The sequence below is a fragment of the Berghia stephanieae genome, chromosome 5 (genome assembly GCF_034508935.2).
Source record: "Berghia stephanieae isolate SIO BIC M18660-M18661 chromosome 5, UCSD_Bste_1.3, whole genome shotgun sequence".
Taxonomy (NCBI): Eukaryota; Metazoa; Mollusca; class Gastropoda; order Nudibranchia; family Aeolidiidae; genus Berghia; species Berghia stephanieae.
The window spans coordinates 84,871,718-84,887,424 of NC_088364.1; the positions used below are offsets into that span (position 1 = coordinate 84,871,718).

Genomic DNA, 15,707 nt, shown 5'->3' on the forward strand with positions numbered 1-15,707 from the left:
CAGAGAGATGATTTACAAGGTAAAAAAATATCATCTCCCAAAACTTACTATTCATTTGACTGTTCCCCTCTCAGCCAGGGCATCCGGCAGGACCAGGACAAAACCAAGTAATCTCATTCCAGGATAAAGACAGAAAGCATGTTGGAAAACAGATATAAGGGGATAGAAGACACAGTATGTACCCCCCTGCCCACTATGGGAGGGCAGGAACCCCACCCAGCACTATGGGAGGTCGGGAACCCCACCCAAGGAAGAAAATGGGAAAATACAATACATTCTAGAGTTACTATTAAAAGCTCATGAGGAACAGTAATTCAAAAGGGAATGGTTCATATAAGAAACATATGAAAATTCCAATAGCACACTAATCATTGTACTTAATTTGTGATCACCTAAAAGTCTCATCCAGCCACATACACAGTATCCAACTGAGAGGAGAAAACTCAAATTATACAACCAAAGCAAGGGATATAACAATACATAACAGAGCGATTTACAAGTAAAAATATATCATCTCCTAAAACTTTAAATATACCTTTGATCATCCATCCTCGCTCATTTACGTCCCGTTATCTTCAGAATCGACGGATACATCCCGTTTCTAAAACAGTATAGCCACCCGATTCAATATGTAACCTGCTCATAATTAGTCCTCCGTTGGTTTGTTTTTGTTTTTAAGGGTTTTACTGCGTTTGCAACACGTTAAGGTCGTATCAGCGCCAGTAAAAAGGAAGAAAATGGGATAGTAGAAATTTCGAGAAATGCCATTAAAGCACCCAAGAAAAGGTAAGACGAAGCGGAATTTGTTCAAATAGGAAACTGGTGTAGATTCCAAGAGCACACTATCAAAGTACTTAGTTTGAGATCACTAAAAGTCTCATCCAGACACAAGCACATGTCCCAACTAAGAGGAATACATTCAAATGTTTACAAATCATATATAATATAAAGAAAACATTGTGCATAACAGAGAGATGATTTACAAGGGAAAAAATATCATCCCCCAAAACTTACAAACTATACATTCGACTGTTTCCCTCTCAGCCAGGGCATCCGGTCAGGACCAGGACAAAACCAAGTAATCTCATTCCAGGACAAAGACAGAAAACAAGTTGGAAAACATATAAAGGGGGATAGAAGACACAGTATGTACCCCCCCCCCCTGCCCACTATGGGAGGTCAGGATCCCCACCCAGACATCCTGCTTCTAAAACAGTATAGCCACTTGATTCAATATGTAACCTACACATTATTTGTCCTCCGATGGACTGTTTACATACACACTTCCAATTATTTTGGAATCGGACACGTCGATGGCGAGACGTCACGAATTTCCTTCCCCATGGCCCATATGTCTTGTTTTTTATTAATTAATAATGTGAAGTTGAAAGTACTACGCCACTACCACATCATCTCATTCATCTGTGGCGTTTCCTTCATCCTGTTTTGTTGATAAAGGGGATACCCGAAACGTTCATTTGATCTGTTTTTGTAATTAAATTGAAGCTTACATTCAACTTCACATTATTATTTATTTCTTCGAGCTTCGAGCAGCAACATTTACATTGTTTTTTTATTAATAAAATTATTTACATTTACATTGTTTTTTTATTAATAAAATTATTTACATTTACATTGTTTTTTTTATTAATAAAATTATTTTTATAACTTTAATCACTTTTATCTCTTTTCCTAGGTATGGGTTGATAACGACCTGGTTGGAGAAATGAACAGATTTGAAATTCCGTTTTCTCAGATCCGAGAGATTCAAACGCGAGGGGCCGGCGACTACAGGCTTCATAGATTGTTCATCAAGGTGTAAGACTTACTTTTGTTATGATGAAATGCCATCGGTGCTGTTTGAAACCCACAGTAATTATTTACATTGTGGAAGATTATATGTAATGTTGATTGGATTTACAGTTGACAACAACCACGCCCCCCCCCCCCCCCAACTTATTCTATTATTATTATTATTATTATTATTATTATTATTATTATTATTATTATTATTATTATTATTATTATTTATTATTATTATTCTTTTATTTTACTATTGCTATGACTATTACAATTACGATTATTATTATTATTATCATTATCATTATCATTATCATTATCATTATCATTATCATTATTATTATTATTATTATTATTACTATTATTATTATTATTATCATTATCATTATTGATATTATTATTATCATCATTATCATTTTCATTATTATTATCATTATCATTATCATTATCGTTATTATTATAATTATTATCATCATCATCATCATCATTATCATTATTATTATTATCATTATTATTCTTACTTTAGTCCTCTCCGTAACCTGTGCGCACGCATTGGCGTGTGTGTCTTCACAGCCTTCAGATGGATTTTAATAATAATCGGCTCGAACACTAGAATTGTTAGTGACGCTTCTAAGCAGAATTTTTGAATTGGTTACAACATTATACTTTGAGATTTGTCATCTTTACAGTAGGATAAAAACGAATTGTCTGGTATGAGTGAACATTTGGATGTTTTACATTAACAATATAGACACACTGAATTCTGATTTTGCCTTTTGTTTTTGTTTTTAAGGGGTTTTCGGCGTTTGTTGGTAAAAAGGAAGAAATTGGGATAAAACGTTCTATCTAGAAAAAGTAAGACAAAGGGAAACTGAGAACAAATAGGGATCATATGTAGATTCCAGCATACCACTAATCTACTTTGAGATCACTATAAGTCTCATCCAGACAAATGCACACGATCCAACAAATAGGAATACACTCAAATGCTTTACATTATACATTCAAAATAACAAATATAATAATTTATAACAGAGAGATGATTTACGAGGAAAATATATCACCTCCTAACACAATAACTATGCATTTGTTTCCCTCTCAGCCAGGACTCTGGCCAGGGCCAAGGCAAAACCAAGTAATCTCATTCCAAAAACAAAGACAGAAAGCATTTTGGAAAACAGATATAAGGCGATAGAAGACACAGTAAGTGCCTCCCTGCCACTATGGGAGGTCAGGAACCCCACCCAGACACTGAATTCTATGGTGACTACAATAACTGAATTCGCCGGCAGGCACGGCGAGGAGGTTACTTTTCACGAGATTTATGTGCACTACTCACTAATATTGCACCTTAGGTTCAAAATCACACTGCCAACAATTTATACACTTTTGACACCAACAAACAATTGTTACAAGTAATAGTTGAACGCCAGAGGCATAGCTTGCTGCTGGGATTTCTACATTCATAAAAACTGATAGCAAAACGGATTTAACGTGAAAAATTGACGAGCATAGAAAGAAGTTTACATTATTACATTCTAAGCGCCCCGCTGTGAACATAATTCTAGAATTTCGAACATGCATCGTACTCAATGGGGGCGATCTATTTTCATGTTTTCGTCCAGCCAGGTCATCAATCATATGCTTTGTTGCTGTCCAACGATTGCATATTTCTTAACAAATGTAAACACGCTGCTTTGTTTATGAATGTTATAAATATACCCATGTGTCAAGCTGAATAAAATGGCCAATCGTGATGTTAGATTTTAAAAAGTTGTGAACAATTTTCACTAAGTGGGTTATTTGGAGTACATTTTCCAATGTGACCAATGACCTCGAGCACATGGAAAGTTAATATAGATCGTGCCCATTGTGACAAATGAGTGTATTTTCGTGACATGTTTTGTACGAATTTTATGATCTATATTCATGTTTTCCTCCAACCAGGTCATCAATCACATGATTTGTGCTCACCAACGATTGGATATTTCTTATCAAATGTAAACACGCTGCTTTGTTTATGAAATTTCTAAACATACCCATGTGTCAAGCTGAATAACATGACCAATCGTGATGTTAGATATTTAAAAGGTGTGAACACTTTTGCAATGTGACCAATGACCTCGAGCACATGGAAAGTTAATATAGATCATGCCCATTGCTCAACAGTTGATCAGGCGTTATGTCTTTGTGAAAAGCATTTCCCACAACTTTTCTCCTCCTATCGTCCTTTTAAGTAGTAAAGAGTATACTGCGAAATAACTATCTATATGTACTATGAAGCAGCAGAACACCCTATTTTTCTTTATTTTTTACTTCAGCATCACAATTCTTTGCGTGCTTTTGCTTTTCACCTTGGATATGAGGATGTAAAGAAAACGTTTTATCGAAATTCATTTTTGATTTTGATGAATGTTCTAATTACAATATTCCGACGTCAACATATATACAGATCTGATAACCGGACGCAATTATGGGCTCGTTTTAACATTGTTGTAATGGAGAATGTTATGCGCTGATTTGAGTGTATCCATTACAACACTGAGACCATAACAATTTGGGTTATCAGACCTGAAAATAAGTACACGTCACGTTATTTTATTTCGTGAATGACTCAGAAAATGCATCAGATTGTTAAAGGTTTTCCTCCATTCATTTATTCGCCTTTATTGTACTGAATAATTTTCTCACTTTTATTTCTTGATAATATTTGTCTGTAGATATTCCTGCACAATAAAATTCTATCAAAATATTAACATTCTGTCAGTTATTTCTTATAGGATTCTTTTCACTCTCTCTCTCTCTCTCTCTCTCTCTCTCTCTCTCATATATATATATATATATATATATATATATATATATATATATATATTATATATATATATAACAAAACAGGATGAATGAAACAATAATTACGAATAAGAGATGTAACTACGCCATTCTCACATCTCTCATTCGTTCTTATTGTTTCATTCATCCTGTTTTGATGATAAAGGGGAAACCCAAAAACGTCCACTTTATCAGACTTCGTTCAATAAATTGAAGCCTACATTTCATTACTTATCGTTATTTATTGTATGCATGCTTTAAGCAGCCACACTTTCATTAACATTCATACATCGTATCAACATGCATCATCCCTCATCTCAATCTAAGCATTTTGTGACTTTACAATCAAAAACTTCGCAATTCAATCATTTAACCCGTTAAAAATTAGCAAACTTCAGGTTGCTCAAAATAACGCAGCCAGGCTCATTGTACGCAATAACAAAAAATACCCGTCAGCAACTCTTCTTCTCCGTGAGTTACATTGGCTTCCTGTGGAAAAAAGAGTAGCCTATAAGATTTGTACTGTTGTCTACAAATCCCTGAGCACGAACAGTCCCTCCTATATTAAAGACCTTCTAAACGTATATGTCCCCAATAGAAACTTGAGGTCAAGCAATGACCAATCAATCCTTGTCAAACCTAAGCCATTGCGTAAAATAGGTGAACAGTCTTTTCAATTTTCGGCCTCCCATTTTTGGAACTCTCTCCCATCACACGTGAGATGCTCGAATTCGTTGACAACGTTCAAATCTCGCTTAAAGTTTTATCTTTTTACGTCATAATGTTGCAATATTATTTTCATATTTTGTTGTTAAATTGAATTCGTATCACGTTTCCTTCACACTTGTCTCACTGTAATATGTTTTGTTTTATATCACTGTAAAGCGCTTAGAGCCTGTGACAACGGGGTAAAGCGCTATATAAATGCCATTTATTATTATTATTATTATTATTATTAACTGTCTTACTCTGGAAAGACGAGTATTTAAAAGATTGGCCAGAATACATGTCCTTCAAATATGGATCGATTTAAATGACCCTTTTGGCAAAAAAACAAAAACAAAAAAAAAAAAACTCTTAAACCTGGGACCGCGCCTGCACTACATTGGCTATCTAATACATTATTCCTAAAAAAAATAATTGAAGATTGTTTTAATCATGACACCTGTTGACTTATATCGGAGTGGTTAAGATGCCAAAATGTATCTATAGTCAGAGATTAAGAAACCCGGGTTGAACATTTATGTTCTGAGGACATTGTAGCCTAAAACAGACCTGCCTTCTACTACGAAAAAATCGTAATTTTATGAAATTTTGGCTCCAAGTTTAGAACTTTATGAGCATCTTCAAGTCATTAAAGCTTATCAAAAATGAAAGTTGATGGCCGGGTACATGATTTTAAGGATTTTGAGGTGTTATTTAATCATTGTGAAGTATTTATGAACTATGATGACTACTATTTCTATCTCCTAAAAACTACGAAGTTTTAGATTTTCAACTAGGCATGTCTGCCTAAAATGACCAAAACTAAAAACTGACAATCCTGTTTAGAATCACATCCCTGCATCTGATCTCTTCCGACATAATACCACGTTGAGACGATGGGTAACATATTACAAGTGTTTTACAGGGATGATTCAAAATCGTCTTCTATATTTATCATCACGTGACCATTCGTTGAATGGAGCCTGTCCTGCGCACCTTTCTCGAATCTTTGTTCTTTATTTTTATCTGAAGGAGTTTCAATACGCTGTAGCGCATATGAATCTTCACCACCATTTTGATCATAATCAGACACTATTACAACAGATGAAGAATTAGGACTTTGTAAATTGTCTTCTGAACTTTTTGAAGTTACTTTTTGCACTCGTGTTGATATATTTTTCGGTGACGGATTCACATTTTTATCCATTGACTCCCCGTCTGAATCAATCAAGTAAGGGTCACCATAGAAATCGGTGTTATGAGATGATTCGTCTATAGTCTTGACGACAAAATGTGGAACAACTCTATCCATCTGATCATCCAAATCGGCGCCATTTTCTCCATCATTCTCAATACCGTTTAACCTTTTGTCATCTGATTTAAGCAGACTATTCAGATTTGTTGGATCTGCGTCCACAACAAGGGATTTTTCAGAGTTCGAATCAGGTCTTAACTCAAACTGTGGCACAACATGCTCAACTCTATCAACAAGATGGCTGGCAGGTCTTCCTTTGCGATTTCCTGGGACAACCTGTTCGTTGTTACAGCTTGAACCGCTTTCGTCGAGACTCAGGGACAGGAAGTCACAGTCGTTAAATGGCGAGGCAAGGAATGAGACGTGCCTTTTGTGAAATTTGTACATTCCAGAAGTTTCTGTTTGAAGAGTGTCGGTCAAGGTGTCTACAAAGTACCCAATGTTGTCCAGTCGGTTATGTAGACGGATGAAGTCTGTGTTGAAGGTAGGTCGATGTCTGTTTCGAGGCCTGTGATCTAGTTCAGCATTCCCATGCTGGCGTTTGCTCGTCGCTGCGATGGCTTTTTCTTTTTCTGATGAACTCTTCTTTGTGATGTTTGGAACTTCTGTATTGACTGCAAAAGAAAAAAATACAAAAAAAAAAAAAAATAAATAAATAAATAGATTTTAAAAAGCACCCCCAAGCATATGGTCAATTTTTACCTAAAACTTAATAGATAATAAATAAAAATAAATAAAATTCCCTTTATTCACCCCATAGAAGAATTTTTCTTTAGGGTCTATTCCAAAGGAAGACTGGAATAACATAGGCGCCCGCGGCAGTGCAGCGCCAAAAGCTGAGCTAAGGCGAGGTGACTTACTCAAGGACACACAACGCAGCGGGTATCCGAACTCGGAATATATATATATATATATATATATATATATATATATATATATATATATGTGTGTGTATGTGTGTGTGTTTATGTGGACGTGTTTGTTTGTGTGTGTGTGTGTGTGTGTTTGTGTGTATGTGTATATTTTTAATTTGTTTACCTATTACTTGTTATTGCCATTGTGAAGCGCTATTGAGAATTGTAAATGGATAATGGCGCTATATAAATTTCCCATGACATTACATTACATGACATTACATGACATTACATTACATGACATTACATGACATTACATTATCGTCACTAACTCCTCCACCAAAATACCCACTACTTACCTATTCCGGCACCTTTCGCTCTTCTCCAAACGATTCGAACCGGATTAAAAGTCCACAAAAATATTGTGACTCTCTTTAGGATGTAGTCGACCAGCTCGTAGTCATTGGGCTGTTTGAAGACGTCATCTCTCACCACGGCAAAGGCGTCATTCAGGATGGTGATCAGCATGTTGATGAGGATGAAGACGATGAACATCATGTAGGCGAACAGGAAGATGGGGGCTAAGGTGTGATTCACGTACGTTAAAGCCTGAAAAAAGATTTTAAAAGAAAGACGATATGTTTGTTTTTGTTTGTTTTTAAGGGTTTTACGGCGCTTGCAACACATTTAGGTTATATCAGCGTCAGTAAAAAGGAAGAAAATGGGATAGTAAAAAGTTCTGGAATTACAATTAAAGCACCCAAGAAAAAGTAAGACAAAGGGGAACTGGGAACAAATAGGGATCAGATGTAGTTTCCAAGAGCATACCACCAATGTACTTAGTTTGAGATCACCTATAAGTCTCATCCGGACACAAGCACAAAATCCAACAAAGAGGAATACACTCAAATGCTTGCGTTATACATTAAAAATAACAAATATAATACTACATAACAGAGAGATAATTTACAAGGACAAAAATATCATCTCCCAAAACAATAACTATGCATTTCTTCTTCTTCGTTCCTCTGATGGACATCTATGGCTGCAGTCCGATATCTGCTATGAAGTCTGTGGTCCGCTTTAGGTCCTCAGCCTCGCCATAGAGCTTTGTGTTGAGTGTTGTAGGGGTGACCCAGTGGTTCGAACGTTGCACGTTGTATAATGGGCAATCCATAAGCACATGTAAAGTGGTTTCATGGTCGGTTCCACATGGGCAATAAGGGGTTGTTCCAATACCTAGCTTTGTAAACATATGTCCTCTTAGTCTATTGTGTACTGTTCGGAGGCGGAATAGAGTGACTTGGCTACTTCGCTGAATGGCATGGATTGGATCCTGCTTGTTGTGTTCCAGGTGTGTGTCATTCCTTTCTTTGTCTATTTTTAGCTTTATTATTTTCTTTTGCTGATGGTAAGTGATTGACGACTTCGGTTGTTCCTTTTGGGCTCCTTCTTTGGCCAGTTGATCGGCAATTTCATTTCCATATATACCTACATGACTTGGAATCCACTGCAGCACAATTTTTCCTGTTTTATCAGATAAGCCCTCAAGGGCCTCCACAGTGTGTGCGGCTTCAGAGTCCTGGTAATTTTCAATAGACCGGAGAGCATCATCAAAGTCTGTCAAGTAAACCACATTTTTCCCGTATAGTCTGTGATCTAACTATGCATTTGAATGTTTCCATCCCAGCCAGGACTCCGAACAGGGCCAGGACAAAACCAAGTAATCTCATTCCAAGACAAAGACAGAAAGCATGTTGGAAAACAGATATAAGGGGATAGAAGATACAGTTTGTACCCCCCTGCCCACTATGGGAGAGAAAGACGATATAATCACTGATCATTAACATCGACAGTGTAATTATCCTGTATATGTATGGTATCTATGGTAGTCTGGCAAATCGCTGTTTGATTTTGTTTTTTGAAGGGTTTTACGGCGCTTGCAACACATTGAGGTCATATCAGCGCTAGTAAAAAGGATGGAAATTAGATTGTATAAACATTCTAGATGTACAATTAAAAAGACTTTAGACAAAAAGTAAGAGACGGTGAGAAGTGTATATATATATATGTGTGTGTGTGTGTGTGTGTGTGTGTGTGTGAGTGTGAGAGAGATAGAGAGATAGAAAGAGAGAGATAGAGAGAGAGAGAGAAAGAGAGGGAGACAGAGAGAGAGAGATAGAGAGAGAGAGAAAGAGAGAGAGAGAGAGAGAGCGAGAGAGACATTTGAATGAATTGATGTTATTGTTACGCGCCTAGAGCTTTATTGTATAGAGGATTGTGCGCAATATATATAGATTTTATTATTATTTGTAGTAGTAAGACTTTTATACATAAACTTTATTATATACAATCTTTTAACTGGTCAAACTTACATAATAATCAAATTTTCCAAGAGCGACGGTAACCAGAGTTTCAATAGACCGTATAACACTACTGTATCGGATCAGGTTTGAACCAAAGGTAATGTAACTGTCAAGAGAGGAAAGAAACACTTGATAATTAATTGGTGATAATGGAGGAAATGTAATGCTGATGATGCTGCTGATGACGAAGACGATGATGATGATGACGATGACGATGATGATGATGATGATGATGATGATGATGATGATGATGATAGTAGTGATGGTGGTGATAGTGATGGTTGTCTTGGTTAAATGAACTTAATTGTTTCTGATAAGTTTAGAATGCGTGCATAATGATTTTACCTCAGAGATACAAAAGCTAGAAACACAATGAAGAAAACCAGAGAGAAGGCCGACAAATCATTGGCAGCCTCCTTGAGCGTTGCTGCAAGGAGAGACATCCTTCTGTTGAATCGTAGAAGATGGAGCAATTGTAACGTAGACAGGAAACAGACGAATCCAAGGAGAATGCAAAACAACTCATTCCACATGGCTAGGGTCTGGAAGTTGTAATACTGGCCTAATAATACACGCAAGAAAAATACAATAACAGTTATTAAGTATGCATGTAAAACCTCCATAGAACGGGATCATTTATTGGAAATTGGGACATAGACGACGTGTACTTATTTGCAGGTCTGATAACCCAAATTGTTATGGTCTCATTGTTGGAACGGAAATACCCTCAAACCGACACAATATATTGTCTATTGTCCATTACAACAATGATAAGTCAGGCCCATAATTGTGATAGGTTATCAGACCTGCTAATTTGTGGACCTAGGACATAGAGTAATGAAATGTTGCCTTAAAGTCAACGATTTAAAATAAATAAAATTAGATTTCTAGATTTCAAACTATCTAGATCTATCTATAATCTGGCGGAAAACTATTTTATTTGTCTTTTAGATTTTAAGTCTTGAACTTGTTTAACACTCTCCATCCCAGCCATTTTCAGGATTTTCCCCGAAACTTCACACCCAACTAACACAAAAAAATAGATTTTTTATCACTCAAACACACTAGTAGTAAAGATCTTGCGATAAATAATTTCTTTAGCACAACATGCTCTACAACACACTGTGCATTTTCTTTTATTTTTATGATTTACAAGAGGACTAGGACAAAACCAAGTAATCTCATTCCAAGACAAAGACAGAAAGCAAGTTGGAAAACAGATGTAAGAGGATAGAAGACACAGTTAGTGCCTCCCTGCCCGCTATGGAAGGTCCTGAACCCCACCCAGAACGACTGTAATAAATCGAATTACCTTCAGCATTGCCAATGTCCTTGGATACATAAGTTGTTATGATATGACGCCCAATGTACAAGGTGATAGCAGCAATGGAGAGAAACAAGTTTACCAGCTCCAGAATGTTCCAAAATTGGGTGAAATACTTGAGTCGTTCTTTCACAATCTTGCAGACCTCTCGGGTGACGAACCAGACAATAGCCAGGTACACAAGGAAATCGCATGCCAATTGGGCTGATGGGTACCCACCCAGGTACGAGAACAACCTGTGTGTCAAATGAGAGGAGTTACAAGATAACATTCAATGCTAATGTTTTGTTGTTTTTGGTTTACAAGTTTTAAAACTTACATAAATTACATCAACACATCCAGGTCTTTTAAAAGACTGAGAAAAATAAGATAGTACACCTCAAAAGGACTGGTAGGAGTCGATGTCCTTAGTGTTTACATATGTCTAGGAACGTCGAACTTCGAAATGATATTCCCTTTTGCCTGGTTTTAAGGCTCTTCTAGAGTTTCACACATGAAATCGGGACAGAATATCTGGCAAGTGAGAAACACTCGCATGTTTCTTAATTTGTGACCCATCGTCTCAAAACGGTAATATGTCGGAACGAACCATATGCTTAAAAGCCGAATTCAATGTTAAACTGTTCAAAAATATAAATTGTTGGCATTAGCACTCTAAAATATGGTATCCACTCTCCGCAATAAAACATACAAACTAAACGCACGTCTGATATTTCTGGCTATAAATTCAATTTTTCAACATCTTAACCAACCCGACTGAATACCGTTTTGAGGCGAAGGGTCACATTTTAATAATACACAATACAATCATTCAGAAAGATGAAAAGATACTTTATCACAGACTTTATACAGCATACTGCCTCCTCATGCTTCGATATGAGCAAAACCTCGTCATTTCATTCCGGAACAAGAAGAAAAGCCCACAAAAATGGTGCAGATTAGTGAAATGGAGGATTACAATGGCAAAGGAACCAGTCACCTGCAAAAATTGGTTTTAAATATTCATAGGTTATCTCGCCTATCTCGCTTTATAGTGTTATTATTAGAGCAATTTGCGAGCCCGAGGCTGTAGGTGAGACTTGGATTTCTCTAGATTTAACCCAAACCCTGCATTGGAGTGTCTGATTTTTCATATAAAAAGGGAATTGAGGCTGTTTGAATTCGATAGCAAACAAAAATATAATTTGTTTGAAGATTGGAGCTTTAAAGAAAACAATAGTCAACAAACTTTACCGAATCACTGTTAAGGTTTAATCATATATTCATCAGATATGGCTGGCAAAGCAATATCAAAACATGAAACTTTTCGTCTATTGGGTCTCTGGCTGGCAAAGTAGATAACAAACGGGAGAGTGGTGTCAAACACTAACTAGTTCAGTCGAACAAGTTACTGCACGTGTTCTATCTGGAAGTAGGTCAGCAGTTTATTTACATTGCAACCGAGATTGTCTCACTTTTCTCTCTTTCTATATAAAAAAGAGTTCCTTATGGATACTAAATAGTGCCAAAGCACTATTCAGTATCTGATACTGAATAACCACTTCGTTTACTTTACCTAAAAGGGTAAAGATGAGCCTTTCCCATCATAATTTCGGCCTGTGTGAATTCAAACACAACAGGAACCATGGCGAACAAATTGGCACCGGGACAAAACAAGCTGAATTCCACACTGACGAAACGTGTCATGGAGTCGATCCAGTCCGAACTTTCGAGAAATGTAAGAGTTTTATTGGCACTCTGAAGGTTCCCTGTGATGTCGATGACATACCCTCCACTAGGGTACACGCCAAATACCCCCATGACTGGGGTGCCTCCTATATCCGACCATTGGCGATAGTCCCAAGAACTCCATTGATCTATGGCTTCTCCTTCTTTGTCTTTGTTGTCGATTACTAGCGGAGACAAATATAGAAACATTGCAAACAATATTACAGCTTGACGTCAACACATGACGTAACTATAGTACTCTATCGGCCATGCGTCAACATTTCAATTTCTCAGTCATTTTACTATAGAGAGATGAATAACAATGTTAAATAACGTAAGCTTCAATTTAATTACGAAAAGAGAAAAAATACTTGCATTCACTTTCACACATTGTTATTGATTTCTTCGAGCTTCGAGCAGCAATATTTGCATTATAGAGAGATGAGCAGGCTTTGAGTTCACGAAAATAAAACAGGAAATACAATATATAAACTGAAGTGTCAGGAAAAAACAGCAATGTTTTTAAAACTTATTTGAGAGAAAATATTCATTTATATGTGGTTGTTCTAGCAAATTATTATTGGAATTTAATTTAACGATGTGATGAAGCGTAGTGGAGTATCAGTTGTTTGTTTTTCTCTCAATTGCAGGTATAGTCTGGACTGCTTATGGCTAAATTAATTATGCTTAGCATCACCTACGGAAATAACCCTGCACTTGTAAAGCGAAACTCCAATTGGATTCAGTAGTCTGATGTCACGCCACCCGGCAACGGCGGCCATATTGGTTCTAAAAAAAGAAAATCATTACTTTTTATTCTTCATGCTGGCTAGAACTTTTCACGTCCCTTGTGATCAGAATGTGTAAAAGTCAAAACATGATCAGATTTATAATTTTTTTCCTCTGGATACACTTTTATGCTCGTCGGAGAAATATTTCATAAAGATTGTTCCGGTAGTTTAGAGCCAGTTACTAAGTTACCATGCGTCATTACGAGGGAAGTGGCGTTATTATGCTTAGCATCACGCATCACCTACGGAACACAACCCTGCTCTTGTAAAGCAAAACTTCAATTCACCTGTTTCCCAGGCTTGGCTGTAATTGCGAGTGTCCATGTAGGAGGATGACCAGCTGTACACACAGCGGATGTCCATCTCTCGGAAATGGGGCTCAATGGAGCACGGCTCTGGTGTGTGGAGACAAATTTTAAATAATTGAATTTTGGGAAACAAAACTCTAACTTCTCAATTAAGGTATTTATTTTAAGCCTAAGTTGACATAAAATGAAATATAGATAGTATGCGCTTAGCTAAGAATCTCATAACATTGCCATCCGGAAGTATAACGGACCAACACACAAAACTGTGTGTCTCCGTGAACGTTTATAGTCAGGTTGATACAGTTCAGTGAGCATTACTCATAAACGTGGATGGCAAAAAACAATACAAAGACTCGAGTAACGTCAACTTCATTCTATCTATTGAACAATGAAATTGACGTCACTAACCTCTTTGTTATTGTTTTTAGGCGGCCATTTGGTGATAAGTTCACAATTATATAAGACTATAAACGTTCAACGTTACACATAGTTTTGTTTGTTGGTACGATATATCCGGCTGGTGGAGTATTTTACTCAAACGCATAGCATGAATAGCGTGAAACGCAAAGTAACATTTGCTTGCTACCATTTGGATAGGGCGCCAGTCTATCGCAAAGTACTTTCTGCCAGCTTTACAGACCAAGGTACCCAATCACTACTGGGTAGACAGAGGGGTCTGAAAGAAAATCTCGACTTCACCCGGTATCGATCTGGGTCCCTTTGTGTACAAAGCGAGTGCTCTACCAACTGAGCTATCGGGGCCCCCTAAAGCATTAGGTTCACCTAAAGATAATACTATTTTGAGACAGCTTGTCACATTTTTGTTTGTTTATATATTGATCGCGTTTTTTAAAACTATACGGAGTTATAAAATTGTATGTGGATATGTGATGATTGCACTGTACTCCACCACTCCTTTAAGGGATAGATCAGACAGTAGAGCCACTCTCTCCCCGGCCAGGCGGAGTTGTCGTACCAGTAAGGTTGCGGGTTCGAACTCCCATCGCCGCCGCGAAATTTTTATTCGCTATTGTCTTCTGGCACTTTCCTACTCACTTCATTTCTTGTTATTATCAACATTGGGCAGTGTAGCTCAGAGGTAGGTTCTTTGCTTCGTACCCAAAAAAAAAGTACCGATTCGACTACATGCCTAGTTGTGTGGCCTTGAGCAAGTCACCTCTCGTTAGCTCATTTTACGGCGCTGCACTGCGGCTGACGCCTAGGTTATTCCAGTCTTCCCTTGGAATAGACACAAAAGACAAATTTCCCCTTGGGAATGAATAAAGGGAATTTTATTTTTATTTTCAAAATTATTTTTATAAGTGCCTGCTCCACTCACTTTTCTGGATGTGGACAAACATGGCCTCACCTTCCCGTATCCTGTGTTGTCTAATCCTTAGAGGTCCAATTAGGTAAGATGAGAACGTGGTCACCAGCTTTGTACTGTATGTCAGGGTCTTGTTGTTCCAAGCTCGGGTTGGATAGAGAAAAGGGAGAATGGAGTGGTGCATCCATGTCCAGAATTCATCAACTCTTCTGATCTGCACAAGTATAATAATATAATAGGCGATTAAGATCATTTTTAAATGAATAATTATAAAACAATTCTTATTTTCTATAGGGAATGGGGATTAGCGGAAGAGTAGCGTCCCTTGATTGGACGTCACCTTACGTCTCTCTCGTCCTCGCTTTCGGTGAAGTGTCTCGTGCCGCACAACCAACATGACGTTCTCTCTATTAAATTTTCCGCTCGTGACTTCCAATCAAG

General features: G+C 37.1%; 1 protein-coding gene across 1 annotated transcript; it reads right to left on the reverse strand.

Annotated features, from left to right (window-relative positions):
* Positions 1-6,162: 6,162 nt before the first annotated feature.
* LOC144973766 (polycystin-2-like protein 2) lies at positions 6,163-15,638 on the reverse strand. Its single transcript, XM_078916649.1, has 8 exons — positions 15,309-15,638; positions 13,919-14,026; positions 12,689-13,025; positions 11,122-11,369; positions 10,155-10,371; positions 9,819-9,915; positions 7,803-8,052; positions 6,163-7,203 (listed from the first exon to the last, which is right to left on the reverse strand). Exons 1-8 carry the CDS (start codon positions 15,517-15,519, stop codon positions 6,254-6,256), a joined length of 2,418 nt encoding a protein of 805 aa, XP_078772775.1. The 5' UTR covers positions 15,520-15,638; the 3' UTR covers positions 6,163-6,253.
* Between the last annotated feature and the right edge of the window lie 69 nt (positions 15,639-15,707).

What these genes read in the sequence shown, in the direction of transcription:
- LOC144973766 (XM_078916649.1), bottom strand. Translation starts at nt 15,519, where the DNA reads ATGATCTTAATCGCCTATTATATTATTATACTTGTGCAGATCAGAAGA. An exon ending in GGACATTGGCAATGCTGAAG is followed by an intron (nt 10,372 to 11,121) that starts GTAATTCGATTT and finishes GTGTATTATTAG; the next exon opens with GCCAGTATTACAACTTCCAG. An exon ending in CTAGCTTTTGTATCTCTGAG is followed by an intron (nt 9,916 to 10,154) that starts GTAAAATCATTA and finishes CTCTCTTGACAG; the next exon opens with TTACATTACCTTTGGTTCAA.